Source organism: Cnephaeus nilssonii (genome assembly GCF_951640355.1).
Source record: "Cnephaeus nilssonii genome assembly, chromosome: 5".
In the NCBI taxonomy this organism is placed as follows: Eukaryota; Metazoa; Chordata; class Mammalia; order Chiroptera; family Vespertilionidae; genus Cnephaeus; species Cnephaeus nilssonii.
In genome coordinates this window covers 17544141-17571691 of record NC_137076.1, presented here as the reverse complement: position 1 = coordinate 17571691, position 27551 = coordinate 17544141, and the positions used below count along the sequence as shown (strand labels likewise).

The 27551-nt window shown below is 46.9% G+C and overlaps 1 protein-coding gene and 1 pseudogene across 2 annotated transcripts in view; one reads left to right on the top strand and one right to left on the bottom strand.

The window, feature by feature from the left end:
• SUGP1 (SURP and G-patch domain containing 1) overlaps positions 1 to 27401 on the bottom strand; it is a 30705-nt gene extending 3304 nt beyond the window's left edge. Inside the window, exons 1-9 of the mRNA XM_079770971.1 lie at positions 27347 to 27401; positions 25474 to 25645; positions 19262 to 19362; positions 18139 to 18339; positions 16026 to 16149; positions 15596 to 15696; positions 14480 to 14603; positions 7769 to 8124; positions 275 to 381 (exon numbers count right to left, since the gene is read on the bottom strand). Coding sequence (XP_079627097.1) covers positions 275 to 381; positions 7769 to 8124; positions 14480 to 14603; positions 15596 to 15696; positions 16026 to 16149; positions 18139 to 18339; positions 19262 to 19362; positions 25474 to 25645; positions 27347 to 27380 — 1320 coding nt within the window. The 5' untranslated portion in view covers positions 27381 to 27401. The remainder of the gene's footprint in view (positions 1 to 274; positions 382 to 7768; positions 8125 to 14479; positions 14604 to 15595; positions 15697 to 16025; positions 16150 to 18138; positions 18340 to 19261; positions 19363 to 25473; positions 25646 to 27346) is intronic.
• Positions 4128 to 5571, top strand: LOC307100751 (metallothionein-4-like; annotated as a pseudogene). Its single transcript has one exon. The product of its transcript is annotated as a metallothionein-4-like (transcript).
• Positions 27402 to 27551: the final 150 nt, after the last annotated feature.

Here is a 27551-nt window from a genome sequence, read left to right as displayed (position 1 = left end):
GAGGGAACTGGATGGAAAATTTAAGAATAGTGAGTGGGAAGAGCCCACAGGCACTATTTGGAATAGTTACTGAGCACCAGCTGTGCGGGATGACAGGCCAGCATGAGGAGGCCTGGGCTCTGGGCCCAGCTATACGCTGGGGTTGGCATGGTATAGGTGGGGAACCAGCCTGCCCAGGAGCCTATCTGCTGACCGTGTGATCACTGCACCACAGGTGAGGGGGGACAATCTGCCACCAGCGGCTGTGGAACCTGCCCCACCCTCTTGGCCTTACCTCCTGTTGCTCCTTCAGCTGCTTCTTTTGGGCATCTGACAGTTCTGTGACGCCTACTAGACCCACGGGCTTCCCTTTCTCGTAGCCTAGCCCCTTGAGGTCCTGAACTGGAAACAAGACACAGGTCAGTCAGTGATGGACACATGGGCCTGGCCCTGCTCTTGTGTGTGCGAGGCAGAATCCACTCGTTGACAACACCTGAGGCACTTGGAGCAGGCACAGCAGAGCCCTCCTATCAGTTCAGTTAGTCTCTCGTGTCACATGAGGACCACAGGAGTCACACCTTGCACTGTCATGTGCACCCAATTTCATTCCCACGTGCCCGCTCTAGGTAGCCCTACATCCCCATATTGTAGACACCAACACCAGAACTCAGAGGTCAGGGGTTTCAAACAAGGTCATATGGCTAATGGATGACATGGTGGGGACTTTGCAGAGCCAGAGACACTAGAGCAGAGATGGGAGTGCAATGCATGTGTGCACACGCACAAACACTGGCTCATGGAAGTATATCCTGTGGAGGACAGACACCTAGTATAGACATACACAGATTTGGAGTCTGGTGTTAAGACTCAGCTGTGTGGCTCTGTTTAGCTCCTTCTGGAGAGGCAGCCAGGTGTCCTCACAGCATTTAATTTGGCATCAGCTTCGGAGCTTGGCTGGAGCTCCAGCAGCACTGATTCACGTGAAGATGCTGTGATGGCCCATCTGGGTGTTGGTTTCTGGGGGAGAAGCCAGGCAAATGGGTGGAGAGGATCCTCTGGGAAAGTGAAGAGACCTGGGTGCTCCAGCTCCCTATGGCTGGGGCTTTGCCAGCAAGCACCGAATGCAGATGCTGTGACCCCAGGACTGCACCTCAATCCCTCCTTGAAGAAGGTCTGTGGGGGCTATGAACTATATGAGAGCCCCATGCAGAAGGCTTTCTATGACAAGAATGAATGTAAGTACCTTAAAGTTTAAGGGAGACAATAGGATCTATCTATATGACATCTACAAGAAACTCATTTTAGATACAAAGAGATTGAAAATAAAAGGATGGGAAACAAACATTCCATGTAAATAGTACCAAGAGAGAGCTGGGAAGGATATACAACTCTCAGACAAAATATACTTAAAGTCAAATAAGATTATAATAGACTCAATGGTGAAAGACTGAAAGCTTTTCCCCTAAGATAAGGAGCAGTGCATGTATCCCCACTTTTGCCACTTCCATTCAACATAGCACTGCAGGTCCTAGCCAAAGCAATCAGGCAAGAAAAAGAAAGATGAGGCACTGAAATTAGAAAGGAAGAAGTAAAATGGTCACTATTTGCAGATGACATAATCATATATCCCTAATGAATCTACAAAAAAGATTGTTAGAGCTGATAAATGAATTCAGCAAAGTTGAAAGATACATAATTGATACACAAAAATCAGTTGTATTTCTATACACTAAGAACACATAATCCAAAAATTAAATTTAAAAAGTTTCCACTTACACTAGCATCAAAAAGAATAAACCTGCCGAAACCGGTTTGGCTCAGTGGATAGAGTGTCAGCCTGCGGACTGAAAGGTCCCAGGTTCGATTCTGGTCAAGGGCATGTACCTTGTTTGCGGGCACGTCCCCAGTGGGGGGTGTGCAGGAAGCAGCTGATTGATGTTTCTCTCTCATCGATGTTTCTAGCTCTCTATCCCTCTCCCTTCCTCTCTGTAAAAAAATCAATAAAATAAAAAAATAAAAAAATAAAAAAGAATAAACCACTGCCCTAACCGGTTTGGCTCAGTGGATAGAGTGTTGGCCTGTGAACTGAAAGGTCCCAGGTTCGATTCCAGTCAAGGGCATGTACCTTGGTTGCGGGCATATCCCCAGTAGGAGGTGTGCAGAAGGCAGCTGATTGATATCTCTCTCTCATCAATGTTTCTAGCTCTCTATCCCTCTCCCTTCCTCTCTGTAAAAAAATCAATTTTATATATATATATATATATATATATATATATATATATATATATATATATATATGCCACTTAGGAACACATTTAAACAAGGAGATGCAAAACTATAAAACAAAACCTACATACTATCCTATATAATAAAGAGGTAATACGCAAATTGACCCTCACACCCTCATGTCACAAGATGGCCACCCCCACGTCATCACAAGATGGCTGCCCCCACATTGTCACAAGATGGCTGGCAGGGGAGGGCAGTTGGGGGGAACCAGGCCTGCAGGGGAGGGCAGTTGGGGGGACCAGGCCTGCAGGAGAGGGCAGTTGGGGGTGGGGGGGGGGAACCAGGCCTGCAGGGGAGGGCAGTTGGGGGTGATTGGGCCGGCAGGGGAGCAGTGAGGTGTCAATCATGCCAGCAGGGGAGCGGTTAGGTGTCAATCAGGCCGGCAAGGGAGTGGTTAGGGGGCTATCAGGCTGACAGAGTCATTAGGGGCAATCAGGCAGCCAGGCAGGTGAGTGGTTAGGAGCCAGCAGTCCTGGATTGTGAGAGGAATGTCCCAGATTGGAGAGGGTGCAGGCTGGGCTGAGGGACAACCCCCTTTCCCCCCCTCCCCCACAGTGCATGAAATTTCGTGCATCAGGCCTCTAGTGTTAGAATAAATGAAGACCTAAGTAAATGGAGAGACATCCTGTGTATTCACAGATTAGAAGTCTTAAACATTATTAACATGTCAGTGCTACCCAAAGTGACCAACAGATTCAAATGCAATCCCTATCAAAATCCCAACAGTCTTTCCTGCAGAAATGGAAAGGCCTATCTGAAAACCCATATGAAAATTCAAGGGACTCTGAATAGCCAAAGCTTGAAAAAGAAGAACAAAATTGGAAAACTAACACTCCTGATTTCAAAACTTACCACAAAGGTACAGTGATCAAAACAGTGTGGTACTGGTATAAAGATAGACATACAAACCAGTGTAATAGAATAGGGCCCAGAAAAAATCCTTTACATCCAAGGTCAACTGATTTTTGACAAGGGTGTCAAGACCATTTACTGTAATGGGGGAAGAACAGTCTCTTTAACAAATGGTGTTAGAACAACTAGATATCCACATGGAGAAGGATAAAGTTGGATCCTTACCCTATATCAGATATAAAAATTAATTTAAGCCTGCCTGGCGTGGCTCAGTTTGATTCCTGGTCAGAGCACATGCCTGGGTTGTGGGCTTGATCCCTAGTAAGGGGCGTGCAAGAGGCAGCCAATTGATGATTCTCTCTCATCGTTGATGTTTCTATCTCTGTCTCCCTCTCCCTTCCTCTCTGAAATCAATAAAAAATGTATTTTAAAAAATTAATTAAAAATGGATCAATAGATAAAATACCTACATTTAAGGTATTTGATGGGTAGAGAGGATCCTCTGGGAAAGGGAAGAGAACTGGGTGCTCCAGCTCCCTATGGCTGGGGCTTTGCCAGCAAGAACCAAATGCAGTTGCTCTGTGACCCCAGGACTGCACCTCAGTCCCTCCTTGAAGAAGATCTGTGGGGGCTATGAACTATATGAGAGGCCCATGCAAAAGGCTTTCTATGACAAGAATGAATGTAAGTACTTTAAAGCTTAAGGGAGACAATAGGATCACCTGGCTGGTGTGTTCAGTGGTTAGAGCATCAGCTTGTGCACCCAAGGGTCTTGGGTTCGATTCACAGTCAAGGGCATGTACCTGGGTTGCAGGTTCAATCCCCAGCCTCAGGTGGGGCACATATAGGAGGCAACCAATGGATGTTTCTCTCTCCCCCTTCCTCCCTCCTTTCTACTTTCTCTAAAGATCAATGAAAAAACTATCATCGGGTGAGGAATAACAAATACCTAAATTTAAGACCTAAAACTATACACCTCCTTCTCCAGCACTGACAGCACCTGGACCATGGACCCCAGGGAATGCTCCTGCTTGTAGTAAGGAATATGCATCTGTGGAGACAACTGCAAATGCACATCTTACAACTGTAAAACATGTTGAAAAAGCTGCTGCTCCTGCTGCTCCCCGGGCTGTGCCAAGTGTGCCCAAGGCTGCATCTGCAAAGGAGGCTCAAGCAAGTGCAGCCGCTGCCACCTAAATGCACCAGTCGTACTGGGAGTGAGGCCTGGGAAGCGTCTGGGCAGTGCATTAGTTGAGAAGTTGAGATGATTGTGCTTTTAATATATTTGCCCCAATGAGGTGTTGGTGACATGCATATAAAGTGTTGGAGCAATGAAGGCTCAAGCAAGTGCAGCCGCTGCCACCTAAATGCACCAGTCGTACTGGGAGTGAGGCCTGGGAAGCGTCTGGGCAGTGCATTAGTTGAGAAGTTGAGATGATTGTGCTTTTAATATATTTGCCCCAATGAGGTGTTGGTGACATGCATATAAAGTGTTGGAGCAATGAAGTTTTCACTCATGGAAAAAAAAAAAGAAGACCTAAAACTATAAAACTCTTCGAAGAAGATATAGGGTCAAATCTTCATGACCTTGGATTTGGCTATGGTTTCTTAAATATGACACCAAAATCATAGGCAACAAACAAAAAAAATAAATTGAACTTCACTAACATTTAAAACGTTTGTGAATCAAAAGACACTATTAAAAGGGTAAAAAGACAACCCAAAGAATGAGAGAAAATATTTCCAAATAATATATCTAAACAGGAGTTAATATCCAGAATACACAAAGAACTCTTACAACTCAACGACAAAACCACAAACAACCCAATTAAAAAATGGGAAAAGAGGAGAAACCAAGATGGCGGCATAGGTAAACACCTGAACTTGCTGCCTCGCACAACAACTTCAAAACTACAACTAAAAGACAAAACCGACATCATCCAGAACCACAGGAAGGCTGGCTGAGTGGAAATTCTACAACTAGAAGGAAAGAGAAAAGCACATTGAGACTCACAGGAGCTGCGGAAGTAAAGTGCAGAGGTACAGAGGCGCGTGCGGAGAGGGCTGGCAACTGAGTACACGGCTGGCTTTTTCAATCCGCAGGGAGACACAAGCTCCCGACTGCTCTGAACTCCAGTTTCAGTTGAGACTCTGGGGACCCAGACTCATACGGGGAGAAACTGGACTGTCTGGCAGCGGGCGGAACTCAAGGGCGGCTTTCTCTCAGAGGTGCTTGCAGTGATTACCAAGGGACACTGAGACACAGGGGGCCTCTTAGGGCAGGGCCATTGGTGTTTGCTCCACCCTGAGACTCCGCCCCATCTAAGCTGTGCGCAGAGGCTTTTGCATATGAATGGTCTGGTCCTTTGAAAGCTAAACTTACCTAACAAACTGCAGCTGAGTCAGAGACCCAGAACATCAAAAAAAAGGCCCAAGGCCCCACAGCAGCTTGCATTGCTTCACAACTAGGCCTCATCTGGGCACCTCCAAAACCCAAACAAAGAAAAGGAATCTGCAGATCTCTCCGTAGCTCCTGCTGGGTGGCCTCAGGCAGAGGCTAAATTAGCACCTCCTTGGAGATCCAAGAGCCAGTGTACCCAGGGGTCAGAGTAGGACCATCCAGATTACAACTCCTCAGATCCATAAGGGACACACTCAGAGGGCAGACTCAGTGAGCACCAAAGCCCCACTAAAGAAAGTCTTGCCTCATAAGGGTATCTCCAGCACAGAAGTTCTCCCATCATAGACACAGCTGATCCTCACAGCCAATTGGCCTGGAGGTCAATTCCTCCCAGTGATACCAACAACAATGAAGGCTTAACTACCACAAGATTGTGCACACACACAAAGGGGTGCATCAAGAGTGTCCACCTCAGGTAACTGGAGAGGCTGAGCCACTGGGCCCTATAGCCACTCTATCAACTCAGGGAAGCAGCCAAAATGCGGAGACAAAGAAACAGGTTACAAATGAAAGAAACGGAGGAAAGCAAACGACTGGATATAGAGTTCAAAACCACGGTTATAAGGTTTTTCAAGAATTTTCTAGAAACTGCCAATAAATTTAGTGAGACCCTCGAGGATATGAAAAAGGACCAACTAGAAATTAAGCATACACTGACCGAAATAAAAAATATTATACCCAACAGCAGACTACTGGATTGTAAGAATCAAGTCAAAGATTTGAAATACAAAGAAGCAAAAAACACCCAACTGGAAAAGCAATATGAAAAAAGAATTTATGAAGATAGTGTAAGGAGCCTCTGGGACAACTTCAAGCATACCAACATCCGAAATTATGGGGGTGCCAGAAGAAGAGAGAGAGCAAGATATTGAAAACCTATTTGAAGAAATAATGACAGAAAACTTCTCCCACCTGGTGAAAGAAATAGACTTACAAGTCTAGGAAGTGCACAGAACCCCAAACAAAAGGAATCCAAAGAGGACCACACCAAGACACATCATAATTAAAATGCCAAGAGCAAAAGACAAAGAGAGAATATTAAAAGCAGCAAGAGAAAAACAGTTAGTTACCTACAAGGGAGCACCCATACGACTGTCAGCTGATTTCTCAACAGAAACTATGCAGGCCAGACGGGAGTGGCAAGAAATATTCAAAGTGATGAATAGCAAGAACCTATAACCAAGATTACTCTACCCAGCAAAGCTATCATTCAGAATTGAAGGTCAGCTAAAGAGCTTCACAGATAAGAAAAAGCTAAAGGAGTTCATCACCACCAAACCAGTATTATATGAAATGCTGAAAGGTATTCTTTAAGAAGAGGAAGAAAAAGATAAAGATAAAAATTATGAAAAACAAACACATATCTATCAAGTGAATCTAAAAATCAAGTGAATAAAAAATCTGATGAACAGAATAAACTGGTGAATATAATAGAATCAGGGGCATAGAAAGGGAGTGGACTGACAATTATCAGGGGGGAAAGGGGTGTGGGGGGTGCGGGAAGAGACTGGACAAAAATCGTACATCTATGGATGAGGACAGTGGGGAGGGGGAACCGGGTGGAGGGGAGCTATGGGGGGGGGGGGGAAAAAGGGGAACAATTGTAATAATCTGAACAATAAAGATTTATTTTAAAAAAAATGGGAAAAGAACTAAAATAGACATTTTTCCAAATAAGCTATACAAATGGCCAACAAGCACATGGAAAGGTGCTCAACACTATTAGTCACTAGAAAAAGGCAAATTAAAACTACAATGTGATCCCAGTTTATACTGGAATGACTATAATAAGGCGAGGATATGGAGAAATTGAAACTCTTGTGCATTGCTGGAGGGATGTAAAATGATGCACCTGCCGTAGAGAACAGTTTGGTGGTTCCTTAAAGAGTTAAATGTAAAATCACCATATGACCCAGCAATTCCACTCCTAAGTATACACACAGGAGAACTGAAACAAGGGATCCAAACAGTACTTGTATATGTGTGTTCACAGCAGTACTAGTCACAACTGCCAAAAGGTGGAAACCACCCAAGTGTCTACTGGCAGATAAAGGATGAACAAAAGTGTAGTCCATCCACACAATGAAATGCTATTCAGTAACACAAGGGAAGGAAGTCCTGACACCTGCTACATACAACACAGATAAACCCTGACAACGTGATGCCAGACTTCTTGAAAAAGCCCACCTGAAAGGGGTGAGGGGGTGGCATCCACGTCTCTCTGCACCAGTTCGGTGGGTGGGAGTTCCACCTTTTCCTCCTCGGGCCCCCATCGGCTCTTTCGCTTCCTCTTCACAGTGGCTGTAGTGGCTGGCTTTCCATGGGCAGCTGGAGCTGGGCTGATAGCAGGTGAGGGGGCAGATGAAGCGGGGCAAGCAGCAGTGAGGGGTACAGATCCGGACAGGATCTCAGGAGGCGGTCTGCGCTGAGGGCAGAGCTCGGGCACCATTTGGGTGCCTGTTGGGCCTGCCCTTGCTTTCCGGAACTCCTCCAGTTTCTGGCGGTAGTATTTGTACCCCTGGCTGCTGGGTTCGTACAGAAAGCTGCAAAGAAGAGTGGAGGGGCACACTGTCATTTGGGACAGGAGTAGCATGGGCCTTGTGCAAGCCCCCCAGGTCAGCCAGGGTCACTTCAAAGTCTCCACTATGACCTCCTGTACTGCCAGGCTCCAGTGACCCAAAACTGAAAAATAACGTAGCATGCCACAGCCTGTCACAATGCTGAGGGCCACACCAACCCCCACCCCCACCCCCACCCCAACTTTATTGGACGCCTGTCACACAGTTACTGATACACTGCTTCCAAGGAAAATGGGCAGGCTCCCTCAGACCTGCCCGAGGCTCTGCGAAGCTCTTCCCCCGCTGTCCTAGAGGAGCACTAGAAATCCCGAGGTGCGAGAGACACCTGGTGTCAGAAAGGGCAAGATTTGCCCTAAACTGCACAGCTCAAACACTTGTTTTTTCTGATGCACTTGTGAGAGGTGTCAACAGCAAACAGAGCCAAAACAAAGACAATTAACATAGGAACAAATGGGGACATGGACTCCAACCCAAGGGCAAAAGCCCCTGCCTTGCTGGAAGCCACAAGTCTCTCAGTCCCCTAAGGGGTGGTTCCCCCACCCCAAGGTAGGAACAGGTGGCACTGAGTTCAGAGCTGGTAAAGCCTGCAGCTCCCTCTACAACTGCCTGTTATCTTTTAGACCAGTGGTCGGCAAACTCATTAGTCAACAGAGCCAAATATCAATAGTACGACGATTGAAATTTCTTTTGAGAGCCAAATTTTTTAAACTTAAACTTCTTCTAACGCCACTTCTTCAAAATAGACTCGCCCAGGCCGTGGTATTTTGTGGAAGAGCCACACTCAAGGGGCCAAAGAGCCGCAGTTTGCCGACCCTGGTCTTCGACTATGCATGTCCTGAGCCCCAGTCCCACCTCTGGGGTCCACACCAGAGGGAAGAATCACAGCCCATCTCCATGTAACAAAATCTGTGTATATCACAGGTCACACGGCCCTCAACAAGAGGGGCTAGACCTGTACTCACAAACCTGAAGGGATTACAAAAGCAACATGCAAGCTCAAGGATGCTGTAAAATTTCTTTTGTATAAAAGACAACAGAAAGAAATCCCCTAGACTGTTTCTGTGTGTCTACATAGAGCCAGGAGAGGGGTGGAAGGACCCACCAGACACACTAATATTGGTACCTAGGGTGGGATGGAAGGACAAGGAAGTGGCAGCATCTTCTTTGTACTCCTGGGTCATGATACAAGCATGCACACACCCTTAAAAAACCGAGTAAGTGACCTTTGTAAAAATTACAGAGGAAACAAAGATCAATAAAATTGTTAAGCCTCTAGCCATGCTAAGAAAAAAGAGAAAACAAATTACTAATCACAAAAATGAAATAGAGGACATCACTACAAATCCTACAAACATTAAAAGCATAATAAAGAATTACTATGAACAACTCTATGCCCACAAATTTGATAACACACATGAAATGAACTAATTCTTTGAAAGACACAATCTGCCAAAACTCATACATGAAGAAACAGACAACTTAAACAGGCCTATTTTTATTTTAAAAAGTTGAATCAGCCCTAACCGGTTTGGCTCAGTGGACAGAGCGTCAGCCTGCGGACTCAAGGGTCCCAGGTTCGATTCCGGTCAAGGGCATGTACCTTGGTTGCGGGCACATCCCCAGTAGGGGGAGTGCAGGAGGCAGCTGATGGATGTTTCTCTCTCATCGATGTTTCTAATTCACTATCCCTCGCTCTTCCTCTCTGTAAAAAAAATCAATAAAAAATATATATTTTAAAAATCTTGACCCTCTCATTAAAAAAAAAAAAAGTTGAATTATCCCAGCTGGTGTGCTTCAGTGGTTGAGCATCAACCCATGAACCAGGAGATCATGGTTTGATTCCTGGTCAGGGCACATGCCCTGGTTGTGGGCTTGATCTCCAGTGGGGGGTGTGCAGGAGGCAGCTGATCAATGATTCTCTCTCATCATCAATGTTTCTAACTCTCTCTCCCTTCCTCTCTGAAATCAATAAAAATATATATATATTAAAATAAATAAATAAATAAATAAATAAAGCTGAACCAGCCCTGGCCAGTGTTGCTAAGTGGTTACAGCACTGGCCTGCAAACCAAGGGTCACGGGTTTGATTCCCAGTCAAGGGTACATACCTGGTTTGCTGGTTCGAACCCTGGACCTGTGCAAGAGGCAACCAATTGATGTGTCTCTTACATTGATGTTTCTCTCTCTTTCTCACTGCCCCTCCCTTCCACTCTCTCTAGAAATCAATAGAAAAATATCCTCAGGTGAAGATTAACAAAACCAAACAGTTGAACCAGTAATTAATAACCTTCTAAAACAGAAAGCCCACGAGTTCACTGATGAATTCTACCAAATATTTAAGGAGGAAATTATACCAATTCTCTACAATTCCTTTCAGAAAATAGAAGCAGAAAGAATACTTTCTAACTCATTCAATTACCCTAATACGAAAGCTAGACAAAGACATTACAAGAAAACTACAGACTAATATCTCTCATGAATACAGATGCCAAAATCCTCAACAAAACATCAGCAAACCAAATCTATCAATGTTAAAAACAATTATATACATTACGACCAAATGGGACTTATGCCAGGCATGTAAGGCTGGTTTAACATCTGAAAATCAAGTAATGTCATCCATCACATCAATAGGCTAAAAAAATAAAAATCACAAGACCATATCAATAGCTGTAGAAAAAGCAATTGATAAAATACAACACCCATTCATGATAAAAACTCTCAATAAACTAGAAAGAGAGGCAAATTTTCTCAACTTGAGAAAGAGTATGTACAAAAACACCCACAGCTCTCATACTTAATGGTGAGAAACTTGGAAACTTTCCCACTAAGTGCAGAAACAAGGTAAGAATATCTCATTTCATCAATGCTTTTCAGCATCATACTGGAAGTCCTAGCAAATGTAAAAAATGAGAAAAGGAAGTAGGTATACTAATCGAGAAGGAAAAAATGAAGTTGTCTTTGTCTGCAAATGACATGATAGTCTACATAGAAAAAAAACACATGAAAGAATAGACACATGCTTTCTCACTCTCTCTCCTGGAACTAATAAGCTATTATATAGCAAGGTTGCAGTGTACAATGTTAATATGCAGATGTCAATCACTTTCCTATAAGCCAGCAATGAATAAGTAAAATTGGAAGTTAAAAATGCAATACCATTTACATTATCATTTAAAAACATGAAATACTTAGGTTTAAGTCTTACAAAATATGTAAAACATCTATATGAATAAAATTATAAAACTCTGATGAAAGAATCCAAAGAACTAAATAAATGGAAAGGTATTCCATGTTCATGGATAGGGAGACTTCATATTGTCAAGATGTCAAGTCTTCCCAACTTGATTTCTAGATTTAATGACATTCCAATAAAAATCCCAGCAAAGTTATTTTGTAGATAATGACAAAGTGACTCTAAAGTTTATATTCAGAGAAAAAAGACCCAGAACAGCCAACATAATACTGAAGAACAAAGTTGGAAGAATGACACTACCTAACTTCAAGGCCTACTGTAAAACTACAGTAATCAAGGCAGTGTGGTATTGATGAAGGAATGGACAAACTGATCACTAGAACAAAATAAAGGACCCATAATTAGACCCACATAAACATCGTAAAATGACCTTTCACAAAGGTGCCAAGGCAATACAATGAAGCAAAGACAGTCTTTTCAATAAACAGTGCTGGAACTGGACATCCTCACGAAAAAAAAAAAAAGAAAGAAAGAATCTAGACACAGACCGTACACCCTTCATTCAACAATTAATTATAAATGCATCACAGACCTAAATGTAAAATTCTAAATATAAAACTCCTAGAAAATAATATAGGAGAAAACCTAGATGACCTTGGGTATGGCGATGACATTTTAGATACAATACCAAAGGCACAATCCAAGAACAAGAAACTGATAAGCTGGACTTCATTAAATTAAAAACTTCTTCCCTGTGAAAGACAAGGTCAAGCGAATGAGAACACAAGCCGTAGACTGGAAGAAAATAACTAAATATACCATTCTATCCAGCAATCAGTCCTTAGTATTTATCCTAAAGAGATGAGAATCTCTATCCACACAAAAACCTGTCCACAGATGTCTATAGTAGCTTTCTTCATAGTTGCCCAAACTTGGAAGCAACCAAGATATCCTACAGTGGATAAACTGTGGTGCACCCAAAGAAATGAGCTATGAAGCCATGAAAAGACACAGAGGAAACTTAAATGCACATCACTAAGTGAAAGAAGCCAATCTGAAAAAGCTACATACTATATGATTCCAATTGTATGACATTCTGGAAAAAGCAAAATTGCCAAGTCAGTAAGAAGATTAGTGGTTGTCAGGGGTTAGGGACGAAGTAAGGATGAATAATTGGAACATGATCATTTTAGGAGCTCACTCCTGATAGGAGTGATCCTCTCTCCCGCCTCCTTAACCAAAGCTAACACTTGGGTATCTTTCCTTCCAGTCTTTTTTTATCCAGTGCAGATTTATTTGAACAGAGCTGTGGTTCTAATTTCTGTATGCTGATTTTTTAAAAAAACCTTTTAACCCAACAACATAAGGCTTTCTCATTAGAATGCAGTGGAATGTGGCGGCAAAGGCACTTCCACCTATTGGCCTTCTTATCTGTTTCCTCACCTGGAGAGGCCAGCACACTTGTGAACAAGGTGGCTCACACAAGTGATGTGTTAGAGATGCAGTTATAGGAGTTTAGCCCACTGGGACTGGACATTCAATGTGTTACTAATTTTTCATGACTATGGATGATGCTGTATTTAACATTATTTGGGGGATGGCATTTCAGAAGTGGGATGACTGGTCAAAGGAATAGGTAAACAGTTATAACATTGTTTTCCAAAACACACAGCCACTGGGGTGTGCCCGGCCCATGTGGGGAATCAGGAAGGCACAGAAGGGCCAGAGAAAGCAAGTACACTAGGTGGCTGTTTGATTTGGGAGAGAGAAGAACTGTCTCACACCTAATCTCACACGAAGATTAAACAGTCCGTGTGGAATGAACCTGTACACCCTGACCAGGCCCGAATATCCAATCACCTCCCATTCATTCCTCCCCAGTGTGTGGAGTGCCAGCTGTGGTCCCTCAGCAGCTCACCTTCAGCCACTTCTCCCCAGGGTTCATCCTCATCCTAGGCAACCCCCCACAGCTATCCTCGACCCCTCAGCAGCCTTCCGCAAACCTCCTCTGCCTCAACCCTCAACCTGGAATGATTGATCACCCTCTATGACTGTGGTCAGTGATCCTGGAAGCACAGTTAGCCCCATCACACCCTATGCAGACCCTCCAAAGGCTCTCAATGAACACCTGAGCCTTCTGGGACCTGGCCCTGACGGGCTTCACAGCTTGTCTGCACAGCATGTCAACACTCACCCGGCACTCCAGCTGCACTGGCACAGTGCCCGGCATATCAACTGCTTCACTCCCGTGTAGTGGTCCTTCTGGACACCCGCCTCCTGCCTACCATCCACTCTTGCTTCCTTCCTCCTGAGTGCCTGATGGTGTCTCTGAATCAACCAGCCCAGGTGTGTGCTGCTCCTGCACTTTTTGTTATAGTCACCATCACATCTCCTCACTTGACTGGGTGGGGACTTGTGGCCAAAAGTGTCTTCAGAGGTGCATCACCCCATGTTGGGTTCAGTGTCCACCTCACAAGCCTCTGCCAGTACCACCCTGCAACAGCAACTGCGCCCCCCGCCCCCCGCCCAAACTCCCCTGGCAAAGATCAGGTGCTAAACCCCACCAATGAATAGGGTTAACAGACCTAGCCTGAAGGGCTGGGGTATGACTTCATGGCTGGGGACAGTAGGGGGGGTCAGGCTGCTTGTCCCATCCTGTCCATGGAACCTGCCCACAGGCTAGGGACTCCCACTCCTCAGAGCCTGAGGTACCACACTCCTGCTTTCTTGCTGTTCCCCTCGTTGTAAAGATGAGACCCTAAGAATACACACAATGACCAACACAGTTTTGTGAGGTTCCGCTGGAGGGCCTGGCTGGCCCCAGCTTGGGGCCACTGTCTGTTACAAAGGGAGCTGGGCAAGTGCTAGAGATTTTCTCAATGAGGCACCTGGAAAAACACAAGGCCTCAAAGTCCCTGCCACACCTGCCTCAGAGACAACTCAAGGCAGTGATGTGCACTTGGGGAGTAGATATAGGGTGGCAAGGCTGGGCTCTGGGGCCAGAAATTCCTAGAGCCGAGTCCCAGCCCTGCCAGCTTCTCGCCACAGGACCCTAGCCTGTCTTAGGACCACCAAGCCTGTGACCAGGCTGAGGGGTCACCTCTCTGGTGGGTCCCTCCTTACCTGAATGCCTGGTTCTCACGATTGTTTTGGAGGGCGATGGTTTCCACCTCAGGACCCCCATCCGCTATGAACCTGGCCAACTTTTCTGCAAGGTTCTTGACCTCTTCGTCCTCTGGGGGTGAAACTTTAAGCAGGCTGTCAGTACTGAGCTCAACTCACCACACCCAACAGCCTAATTTCTGCTAAAAACCCCCTGGGCAACAAGAGGGGTTTATTTTAGAAACAATGCAAAGAGAAACAGGCAAATGGGAATCAGATTATTGCACTGGGACCAAACATAGTTAATACTACAACTTATTCTGAGCTCTGCTCCCTACCCCTTCCCACCCACAGGTCTTGGGGGGCCTGGGACATGGCAGCATAATATAAGGGAAGTTTGTGTCAGGCCCAGAGGGAAGACAGGAGCCCCCACCTTGGTCTTTCTATAGGGGGCTGCTAAGCCAGGTCACATGGGGAGATGAGCGTGGCCCTCCTCCTGGGGACATCAGGGCAAAGGCCGCAGGAGACTTGACAGACCAATCTCTGTGGCCCATGTCAGGCTTAAACATCAATTCCTCCCACCCACCAGCACTGGCTGGGATATTCATTACAGCTGGAGACCACCCAGCCTCTTCCCCATCCACTGACACTCATCCTACCAGGTCTCACCAGCTCATTGTTTCTGGCCCCTGAACCCTTGGCCCCACTCCCAAGTGTCAGGCACTACATTTGTTTCTAGGGTTGGTAGGCATTCATTAACACTTGTTAAAATGACCATAAACCAATAGGCTAGCACAGAGGTCGCCAACCTTTCAGACCTCAAGGACAACCAGTGGTCCACGGACCACCAGTTGGCAACTACTGGGCTAGCACACCTTCCCTCTGTCTCTTTTGCATGTACAGGGCTGAGCTCCTGAATACAACCTTGACCTTGGTCCTCAGACCTCCCTCCTCCTCAGAGCACTGGTGAAAAGGGTGGCACCAGCCCTAGCTTGACCCTGGCTGCCAGGGAGGGCACAAACCAAGGACATCAGCGCTACCCCATGCCACGGCACCCTCTAGGAACCCTGATTTCACATGGGGAACAATTTGTCCAAGCACCTCCCCAGAACCTCCCACCCCCCTCTATCCACCTACCTTTCTGAGAGGTTGTCTGCAACTTCTGTGATTCTTTCCTTATCTCAGCCACCTTCTTTCTGTAGTAGAGGAATTCCCTGCTATTCTTATCATGCAAAAACCTGAAGAAGAGTTTTGCAAAACAGAAAGGAAGATGAGTAATGAGGACGGGTAGACTTGTGTAGCATCTGAAGACATGTTATGCAAAAGCAAGCTGACAAGCACAGATGCCTTGACAGAACCCAAAATTAAGTCTCCGCATCATATTGGAGACTTTTGCAACCTTTGGTGTGAGTTATAAAGTGCTTGGAACAGCATCTGGCCCGCACAAGCAAGCACCCAGCCCCAGCCAGCCTCAGTCACCACAAGAATTTTACAAAAATGTCTGCACATACTACTGTGTGGCAAGAACATTAAGTACCAGTGACCTTCCCCTCCCAAAAATACTTACGAAAATGCTGGGTTATCCTTGTAGTTCTCCATAGCTACTTTTTCTAACTCGGGGCCTCCTTCTGCCACAAAGCGGGCCAATTTCTCTATCACTTTCCGAGTCTCGACTCCCTCTGGGGGTGAAACTTTAAGGAGGCTGTCAGTACTGAGGTTCAACTCACACACCCCACAGTCAACAGGCACACTCTCTCTACGGACCACAAGGACAAAGGGGTAGGGGGAGAAGAGGGTGAAATGCAGGAGGTTGTCAGGCGTCCCGGGTCCATGCACAAAGCACTGTGACGAGAGGGGAGTTGGTCTAAACAGTTTTCACGAGACACACTGGGTGGGAGAGAAGTGTGTGAGCCTCTCAAAGGCCGAGCCGATCCACAGGCTGGAAGGGAGACGTCTGAAAACATAGCCAGCCTCTCCCCCCGCCCCCCTCCCCATTTTTTAATGCTTAAGTCTTTTCTTCATTTACCAGCATTAAGTACAATAAATTGGTTCCTTTCCATCCTTCGAAGATGAAAAATTCTTTTAAAATAGCATTACAAACTCTGATTTAAACACACTGGGTGGGTTTCAATCCACTGCAATTAATGTCATCATAGAGGCTCAATCGTCCCCTCAGTGGCTGGTGGAGCCTCTTCAAGCTGGATACTGAGGCCTTTGGACATGGCCCCAGGTGTCTTGATGGCCTCCTGGCTATCTGCTGGAACAGGGTGCTCCAGGTCATCTGACACACTTCCTGCCCAGACCTAGAGCCAGCCATTCTTCCAAGAAGTCCTGGTTTTCGTGAGTGAGAAAATGTTTCCAGACCACCATCTGGGTGCTAAGGATGCTCACTGCAACGAGCTTAATCATTACCTCGGCTTTTTCAGGGAACAGAGGTATAAAAATACATTTTTGGGTTTGCATTAGCCTCCCCTTTGAGCCATGTGGAACTTGCTTTTGTCTTTTTTGCTGGACTTTTTTGGAGGGCATCTGTCAGCCAATATACAGTCATATCCCTTTTATGAGAACTCCCAAGAGAAAGTTCTTGCTGTCAGTCAGTGCCTAGGAACGTTTGCTCCTTTCGGCAATGGGGCTAGACACTGAGCCTGTGGCCAATCTTATTCCTCTTGTTGCTTGGGCTGCCAAGAAACTGGGGGTAGGGGAAGGAACATGTGATCGCACCCTCCTCCTGCATACCTGACAATGACCCTGACCTGGCTGCCATTTACAAGCACAGGTGCTCTTCTGAGGCCTCCTCAACAGCAGGTCTTAACAGGCCTTAAGGGCCCTGAGACACCCACTGCCTCTTGTAAAGCGGAGGTTCCTGGCAGGGTACAGTCAGAACTGCCAGGGCACCTCTCTAAGGAAACACCACCCTCTCAGGCTCGGTACTAATGTTCCAGACTTCAAGGTTTGCCGCTGATCTGCTCAGATGTATGGTCTGAAGCTGGCATCCTCATCCCAGAGCAAGAGGGGTTTAGAGGCTGTTATGGCAGACGATACAGTCACTTCAGTCTGTACTCAGGATCACATGACTGAGCCAGCCAGCCTGGGCAGAAGTAGCCTAAGACTCCAAATGGCTCATGTGGCACTGAGGCCTTGTTCTGACTGTAGATAGGGCTAGAAGCATTAGGAGTGCCACCACTGCCACCCTCCTACACCTTGGGACCTAGACTAACTCACCCAAGGCCAATAACTGTCCTTCCCCAGGCAAGAAAGTGAACTCTTCAACCTGCAGGCTTGTACTTCTGGCTCAGACTGGCAGGGACAGGAACTGCATTAAGAAATGGGCTTCTGGGCCTCAGAGAGCTCGGAGGGCATGCACCCAGAATGGGGAGCCATGGAAGGTCCTCCTTATGTTGGGAGGAAAGTGCAAGTGAACACTCAATGAGGATAGCCCTGCCTTGGCTGGAGGCCAGCCCGCAGAGTAGATGATAGGTCCCACAGCTCGCAGGATGAAGCCGACACTGCAGCCCCTCCTCACACCCTTCCTTTAACTGCACCCCCTTACCCCAGTGGCCTCACCTGACTCAAGTCCCAAGTACCCCATACTCCTGGCCACACTTTCCCTGCTGACTGTGGATCTGCCCCGGAGCTGGAAGGTGGTGGTAAGGAGGAGGGCAGAAGCCCCCACAACTTACCTTTGATCTCCAGCCACTGCTCATAGTCCTCCTCTTCATCCTCATCGGGAGATTGGAAGACACTAGGGCGGCTGGCCAGGGGCAGCTGCTTAGCGTGCACATAGTTCTTCACCTGGTTCAGTGGGCTGCTGATGAGGGGAGGCCTCTTCCCAGCACGGGGGAGTACTCGAGGTGGGGCGCTGGGCACGCTGGGGGGAGCATCTTGGGAGAGAAGGACGTATACTTGTGCTCAAGCTCTGCAGTGCACCTTTCCCTATCTTCCCACCTAATCTGAGTGGGGGCTGGGTCCTCAGCTTCCAGCATAGCACCAGGTGGGCGGTGGGTGCTCAGAGAAGACACCACCCCATTTTACAGATGAGGACAGGACATCAAGGTTCACAGATGCATGACTTTTTGGTTATCTCGATATGACCTGAATCCCACATCCAACTTACAACCATTCCCTCTGGTTGTCAGTGGTAAGCTGGAACAAGCCTATTCTGGGATTTTCAAACACAGCTCATGACCTGTAACCCTGCGGTAAAGAGAAGCCTGTTCTTCCTTTCCGTGGGTGAATTTGGCCTAAACATTTTTAGCTGTTCCCTAGGAAACCTGACAAAGGTCAAAGGTCATCTGCTTCACCACTAACTTTCTTTTGTCCCCCCCCCCCCCATTAACTTTTTTAAGCTCTGACTGGTAAATTGCACAACCACAGTTACGGGTGGGCTCCCTAAGGGCAGTCATTCTCACACCTGGCATATCTCATGGATTCCTGTAGGCCAGGCAGTTCCCTACCTATGAAAGGGGGCCCCATTCCTCACACCTGAGCTGCTGCTCTGACCACAGCCATGGTCTCACAGCCCTGGGCCTGCTTCGTCCTGGTCCCCATGCTCCTGGACTGAAACCTGGGTTGTCTCTGCTCCTACAGGTTGAGCATCTTGAGAGCAGGGTCCACGCTCTCCCCCTGCATGCTTAGTGTGGGAATGAGTGAAATGAGGGTACTCAATGAACTCGGGATGAGAACAAATCTGAGGCAGGACCTGCCATTTCTAGGAAGCCAGGGTTCCCAGGAGGAGAGAGCAGGCAGCAGGAACATGAATCTGAGCCTGAATAGGAGGAGATGGGATGGGGAAACTGCACTCACCTGTGCTAGTCTGCGCCTTCTGCAACTTCAGAAACTGCTGCAAGAAGCTGCCGTCATTGGCAAACTTGTTGGAAGCGGAAGAGTTGTGTGTGTTTGCAATTCTAGACCCAAGACAGAATACAGAGGGTGAACTTCTAATGGAGGGGCTGGGGCATGCCTTGCCTGTCTCAGCTCCACACCCACCCAAGTTCTTACCTGGTGAAACCCAAAACCAACCCCCAGATGTGTCTTGGGGACTGCTGAGTGCAGAGAGCCACCTTCAGAGTTGTAAGGTGGAACAATCTCGTTCTAGTCAAAGCAATGCTACACATATTGATGTCAACTCTATCAGAATATTGACCCTCCCACTCCAAATAGCCTCCCCAACTCAGAACCACTGGCTCTTTTTCTGCGCAACTCCTATCCTACCTGGTGTAAACAAATTACCTGAGCTGCTTCTGGGTACCATGTCTGTCTTCTCAGCTAGACTTTAGAATTATCCAAAACAGTGCATGTGCTTTTACTATGTATGACTGCATTTCTGGGCCTGGGTCGGCCAGCACTTCTGTGAGGATTATACACATACAGGAAAACACCCAAAGCAATCTCTTGGTGCGAGAATTACAGCGGGATTATATGCTTTTATTTCCTCTCTCTTTTTGCAAATAGTATGTTTTACTTTAAAAATTTTTTAAATTTACTTTTATTTTTATTTTTAAAAAATCTGTTTTAATTGATTTTTAGAGAGAGAGAAAGCGAGAGGGATAGAGAAATAGAAACATCAATGTGAGAGAAACATCATCAATTGGCTGCCTCCTATAGGCCACCCACCGGGGATCGAGCAAACTGGGCATGTGCCCTGACTGGGATTTGAACCAGAGATTCAGAATCAAACCAGAGATTCAGAATCAAACCGGCAACTTCTTGGTTCCTGGGTCAACTGCTCAACTGCTGAACCACACTGGTTGGGCTTAAATCTGTTTTTAAAAAATTAGCACAAGCCCAGCCAGTGTTGATCAGTGGTTGAGCATTGGACATGCTCCAAGAGGTCTCTAGTTCAATTCCGGATCGGGGCACATGCCTGGGTTGCTGGCTCGATCCCCAGCAGGGGGCATGCAGGAGGCAGCCAATTGATGCTGATGTTTCTCTTTCATCCATGTTTCTAACTCTCTCTCCCTCTCCTTCCTCTCTCTCTAGAAAAATCAATAAAAACATTTTAAATATATATATAAAAATCAGCACAAAAGCAAAACCAGGGACCTGAATGCTTAATTCAAATTAATTTTTTACCAATCATAAAAGTACTAGAGCTCATTATAAACAAACAAGAATGTAGAAAAATTGAAATATAGAAAGCAAAGAGGAAAACTCAATTCCTTCCACCTCACAATAGATACTATTAACACTTTGTTATATTTTTTTTATTTGCCCCTAAGTTAGAAATAGGAGCAAATAAGGCTGTGATCATAGAACATGCCCTAGTTCTTCCATTCTCTATTATAACATACATCCTGCACCAACCTCAAAAATTCCTCATACATAGTGTTTCTAAAAGCCGAGTAACAATCCATCATACAGATACACCAATAGTTAGTAAAAGCTCAGGGACCTCACAGATCTAGACTTTTTCCTTTAAAATTAAGTGTTACTAGAAATCTGTTTTAATGAACTAAAAATGGAAATAACCTAAGTAGTCAACAAGGGACACTGGTTAAATAAATTATGGGCCCTGGCTGGCATGTCTCAGTGGTTACAGTGTTGGCCCATGCACTGAAGAGTCACAGGTTTCATTCCCTGTCAAGAGCATGGACCTGGGTTGCAGGTTCCATCCTGGCCCCAGTTGGGCATGTGCAGGAGGCAGCCAATCAATGTTTTTCTCTCTCTCTACCCTTTCTCTCCCTCCCTCCCTCCCTTCCACTTTCTCTAAAGATCAATAGAAAAAATATCCTTGGGTGAAGATTAACAGTAAAGCCGAAACCAGTTTGGCTCAGTGGATAGAGCATCGGCCTTCGGACTGAAAGGTCCCAGGTTCGATTCCGGTCAAGGGCATGTACCTTGGTTGCGGGCACATCCCCAGTGGGGAGTGTGCAGGAGGCAGCTGATCGATGTCTCTCTCTCATCGATGTTTCTGACTCTATCTCTCTCCCTTCCTCTCTGTAAAAATCAATAAAATATATTAAAAAAAAAAAAGATTAACAGTAAAAAGAAGCCCTCACACACACTACAATGTGATGAACCCTGAAAGCATTATGTCTAGTAAAAGAAGCCAGACACAAAAGTTCACCTATCATATAAAATATCTAGAATATGTAAATCCGTGAAGACAGAAACTAGACTAGTGGTTGCCAGGGGCTTGGGAAGGAAGAATGGGGAGTGATGGCTACTGGGTATGCCGTTTCTTTTTGAATGATAAAATGTTTTGTAATTAGATAGTGGTGATAGTTGCACAATGCTTTGAATATACAAAAAAATCACTAAGTCATACAGTTTAAAAGTCCAATTTTATAGCATGTAAATTTTATCTCAGTAAGAATAAAACTTAAAAACTGACAGTTCTAAAGAGTTGTAATTTGGGGACAAGTTTTTCTTTTAAAAAGTAGGGGGGGGGGGTCCCCTGGCTGGGGGGCTCTGTTGGTTAGAATGTTGTCCCATACACCATAAGGTTTCAGGTTTAGCCCTGACTGGTTTGGCTCATTGGATAGAGCGTCGGCCTGGGGACTGAAGGGTACCAGGTTCGATTCCGGTCAAGGGTATGTACCTTGGTTGCGGGCACATCCCCAATAGGGGGTGTGCAGGAGACAGCTGATCGATGTTTCTAACTCTCTATCCCTCTCCCTTATTCTCTATAAAAAATCAATAAACTATATAAAAAAAAAAAAAAGTTTCAGGTTTGATTTCCAGTCAGGGCACATAGTTAGGTTGCCGGTTTGATGCAGTAGTGGTGAGTATGGGAGGCAACCTATCGATATGGGTTTCTCTCTTTCCTCTCTTTCTCAAATCAATAAAAACATATCCTTAGTTGAGGATTTTTAAAAAAAGTGCCAGGAGGCCTGGCCAGGTAGCTCAATGCCTGGTCAGGGCACATACAAGAATCAAGCAATGAATGTATAAATAAGTAGAACAAATTGATGTTTCTTTCTCACCCTTCCTCTCTTTCTCAAGTTAACCAATAATTAAAAAAAAAAAATGAGGCAGGAAAAGCAGCACACAAATTTGATCACAACTTCAGAAAACAAAGAAAACAAAGCAAAGATGTAGGAAAGAAATATTATCAAAACTAGAGGCCCGGTGCACGAAATTGGTGCACGGGAGGGGGAGGTGTCCCTCAACCCGGCCTGCATCCTCTCCAATCTGGGACCCCTCAGGGGATGTCCGACTGCCAGTTTAGGCCTGATCCCGCAGTCAGACATCCCTCTCACAATCCGAGACCGCTGGCTTCTAACCACTTGCCTGCCTGCCTGCCTGCCTGATTGCCCCTAACCACTTCTGCCTGCCAGCCAGATTGCCCCCTAACAGCTCCCCTGCCAGCCTGATTGACGCCTAACTACTCCCCTGCCAGCCTGATGGCCCCCAACTGCCCTCCCCTGCCGGCCTGATGGCCCCCAACTGCCCTCCCCTGCCACAACCTGCCTCCTCCGCTGGGACCCGCCTCCTCCGCTGGGACCTGTCTCCTCTGCACGAGGCGGCAGAGACACTGGGACCAGCCTCCTCTGCACTGCACAGAGCCACAGAACCCCCAGGCCTCACCGCACAGAGCGGCCACTGGGCCCCGCCTCCGCTGTGTGCATGGCCATCTTGTGACGATGTTGCACAAGGGCATGACGCCACCTAGGCTTTTTATAGGATAGGATGGTTGTCTTGAGGCAATTTGGTATTTCTTATTCCTTCAGCAAGAATTTTAAATGTTGGTGCTCTATGCTTTTATTTGCATAGCTACCTACACCATGCACCTGATGTTTCCTTTCAGCTGCCTGATCCTGGAGCTGTGATCCAGCAGCCTTTAGAAGACCCTCTTGGATGCGATACAACAAGGGCTTTCCCATCTTGGTAAAAGTCCTTCCATAAACTCCAGGGTGAGAACCTACCCACTGACAGATCTCTCAACAATCAGTCCCCATGTTCCTGGGTGCCCTGGAGGTGCCAGACCCGGGGTTCCCACAGGAATAAGGTCTAAATCCTGCCCTTAAGGAGAAGCCACAGACTCTTAGAAAAGGTGGGAGCTGGGACAAAACTTTGTGGAGGGTTAACAGGATTCACATGTCAGACCACGTAGGAAGGGGGCTGCCTCTCTGTCAACCTCTTATCTGAAATTTTCGGATCTTGTCACCCTGATCACACACCCCTGCTCAAAACCCTTAGGTGCCCACAGTGTTTCTCAGGACAGGCAGGAAGACAACCTGCCTGAGCTCTCTCCTGCCTGACACATGGGAGGCTCTCTCTTCTTGTCTTCTGCTGGCAGGCCTTTCCCTACTTCCTCTATGGGCTGGCTCTGCCTGGGTCTTTAGAACACAAAGTCTTGCCCAGCTGATGTGGTTCAGTGGTTGAGTGCCAACCCATGAATCAAGAGGTCACTGGTTCAACTCCCAGTCAGGGCACATAACCAGGCTGTGGACTCAAACCCAATAGGGGACATGCAGGGGCAACTGATCAATGTTTCTCTCTCATCAATGTTTCTCTCTATCCTTCCCCCTTCCTCTCTCTCTCTAAAAATCAATAAAAACAAATCTATCTATATAATAGAGGAATATGCAAATTAGCTGGACGCCGTAACGTCACAACCGAACAGCAGGGACCTGAGGCTGCATGGCGCCTGGCTGGGGCGAGAGACCTCAGGCCGCCCCCGCCCCGCAGGGCTTGACGGGGACCTCAGGTCACGCCCCCCTACCCCAGTGCTGGCCGGGGGACCTCAGGCCGTGGCCCCTGCCCGGCCGGGATTGACAGGGTACCTCAGGCCGCGCCCCGCTCCCCAGCACCGGGCCCGGGGACCTGAGGCTGCACCCCCCACCCAGTGCCAGGCTGGGGAACCTAAGGCTGCGCCCCCCATCCGGAGGGGCTTGATGGGGGTGGGGCCGGCCGGGTTTGGGTCTCACCCAATGGGGGTGGGGCTGGCTGGGTCTGGGTCTCCTGCGTTTTCGAAGCGCATGCGGGTGGTGGGCAAGGACTGGACTCTAGGTCCCACAGTGCGCCCCAGGTTCTGACAGGAGGAAGACTTTCATATACATTTTACTAATTTTCTTTCATTGCTGATACTTCTATTATAGAGAAAGGGCAGATAGCAATATTAAAATATTTCCTCTAATTAATTCCCTTTTAATACGCATGAATTTCGTGCACCAGGCCACTAGTATATCCACACTAATAAAAGAGAAATATGCAAACTGACCATACCTCTGCAACATCCACCAGCCAATCAGGAGTGAGTATGCAAATTAACCCAACAAAGCTGGCTGGTTACTTTGCATACACACGGAGCGAAGACTGAAGACGACTGAAGACTGAAGAGGCTTGGTTTCTCCGCTGCGGCCAGAGCGGAGAAACCAAGCCTCGTTGCGGCCGGAGTGGAGAAGCCAAGCCTCTCTGCTGCGGCCAGAGCGAAGGCCTGGGTCCCGGGTGCCAGAGGAAAACCGGTGCCGGCAGCTAGGGGAAGGAAGGCCTATTGCATGAATCTTCGTGCAACGGGCCGGTAGTGTGTGTGTGTGTGCGTGTATAAAAAGAATGTGAAGTCTCTTCTGCACTCCTACAGTGGGAACACACTGCCTCCTGCTACCCACTAGAGCTCTGGTATCCTCACGTGAGGATCAAAAAAAAAAAGGTGCTGGAAAAGCAGCACACAAAATTGATCACAACTTTGTAAAACAAAGCAAAGATGTGGGAAAGGAATATTATCAAAATGGTTGTCATGAGGCAATCTGAATATTTCTTATTCCTTCATCAAGAAATTTTAAATGTTGGTGCTTTATGCTTTTATTTGCATAGCTATACCTCTGACCCCTGGCCCACATGTCGTCAGCAGGAAATAACTGCTGAGTGAAAGAACTGGCAGGCCATCCACTGGGTTTCCACACACCCCTTGTGTCTCTCCTGACATACTAAGCCTCCTGAAAGAGAGCAGTTATGTCATTCCTTGCACCATCAGGCTGTGACTGGGTGCCGATATAACAAGACTGCTCTTATAAGCAAAACCCTCTGCCTGTGACCCTCTAAGACCCAATCCAGCCTCAGAGTGCACTTACTCGCCAGGATGCGGGGGCTGAGGGCTGGACACCTGATTCTGCTTGGCTTTCTGCTCCATTCTGGCTTCAATTTCCCGTTTCTTCTGAGCAATGAGTTCTTCCTGATGAAGGATGTTCATGTTCATTTTTCCAGACTTGGGAGGAGCAACCCCAAACCACCGGTTAGCCTTTCCTGGGGAGGGAAAAGAAACACATCAGAAATCATCTTTGCTTCACACACATACCCAGCCACTGCTACAGGAGCACCACAGTTGCTGCTGCTTGTGGCAACGGACATTCAAATTGGCATTCATACGTATCTCATTCATTCATTCGGCAAACATTTATCCAGCTATATACCAGATACTGTGCTAAGTGCTAAACAAGAGACAAGGCCTCTGCCTATGTGGAACTCAGCTCTGGCTAGGGAGACAATAAACTTGTAACCAAATAGCAGCTGCAAAATCATAAGAGCTCAATGCTGGAAACCAAAAAGGATGAGAAAACATGATAGAGGGGCATCTATAGCTAGAGCAGCCAGAAAATAACCATTTGAAGAGGAAGTAGTAAGCTGAAACCATAAAGAGCTTCCTAAAAAGCCACACAGGGAACAATCTGGGCAGAGTAAGGTGCAGATGCAAAAATTAAAGGCTGGATAAAGCTTGGTGCATTCAAGGACCAGCAAGGGTCCAAAGTGGCTTGAGCCAATTGTTCCAGAATGCGAGTATAAGAAAGGAAGTCTAGATTTTACTTTAAGGTCTTTGGAAAGTGTCAGGGAGTATTAAGCTGACAATATCCAATAGGTGTTTTTATTTTTAAAGTCATTCTGGCTACTAATTGGAGAGAGTGCGTAGGCAGCAAATAGACCAACGAGGAGGCTTTCTGGCTCCAAGCAAAAGATGATGGTGTCTTCAGACATGGGCATTGGCTGTGGAGATGGAGAAGACACCTCTAAATTTTCCCATGGGATTCAGAATAAAATCCAAATTCTGAAAGTCAATTTTCAAGGCCCTGCCAGAGATGGCCCCCCTCCCCATCCTTGACATTCTTCAAAATGGCAAGCCAGTCCCACTCCAAGGCCTTTGCACTTGCCATCCCCCTCCCATCCTTGGTGTGGAAGGCTCTGCCCCCCAGGCCTCCTTCTCATCTCAAATGTCCTCTACTCAAAAAGGCTTTCTTTGGTCACCCAATATCACCCGCCTCCAGCCCCACTCTCTCACATCATAATTCTCTCTGCATAAATATTTCCTCTTGGTGCATTGTCTGACACCCATTAGAAAGTAACCTTCAGGAAGGCAGGGCCCTGTTTTGATTACCACTGCATCCCCAGCGACCAACACAATGCCTGGCACACAGTATTTGCTGAATGGGTGAATGTATCCATTTTGGGGTGGCTAGGGCTGGAAGACATGGAAGGGCAAGGCTTGTGATAAAGGGGAGGCTCTAAAGACTCAGGAATTTATGTATCCAGGAAATGCCTGAGAGCAGTTCAGAAAAACAGCTTTTCCAGAAAGCAGCATACAGGCCAAGAGGCAGCTGCTGCGAAGAGAAGGGCGCAGGACAGCCCAAGGTTGCCGCTGTTTTGGGGAGCGGAGTTCGGAAGAGCCCTGAAGGTGGTTTATTTTCCGGAAGGCCGACGCAAGACAGACCCGGTGTCTGCCTCTACGGAAGCCAAGCAAGCCAAGCGCCCTCAGCAAACCAGGCCCAGGGTGGGGGACAGCAACTGGGTCTGAGACCTCGGTAGGCGGGGGAGGTGCAGAATCCGTCGCTTCGGGCCGCCCAGAGGCTGAGGGGGAGGACCAGCGGGTTGGGGTAGACTCGGTCAGAGGACGAAGCGGAGACGCGTAACTCGGAGGACCCAGATAGTAGCATGAAAGGAGGAGGGGGCTGTTACCTGCAACATCCCGGTTGTCCATCTTGAGACTCATCCAATCCCACAATGCTCCAGCGCCACCTGAGGAGGCATCTTATAGTGCGCGTGGCCTAATGGGAGATGTAGTCCTCATTGGCCAGCCACGCCCTGCCACTCCGGGGACACCTGGGACCTTTCTCGCAGGAACGAAAACCTCGGCCTCTCTGCAAGGTCTGGTCTCAGTCCC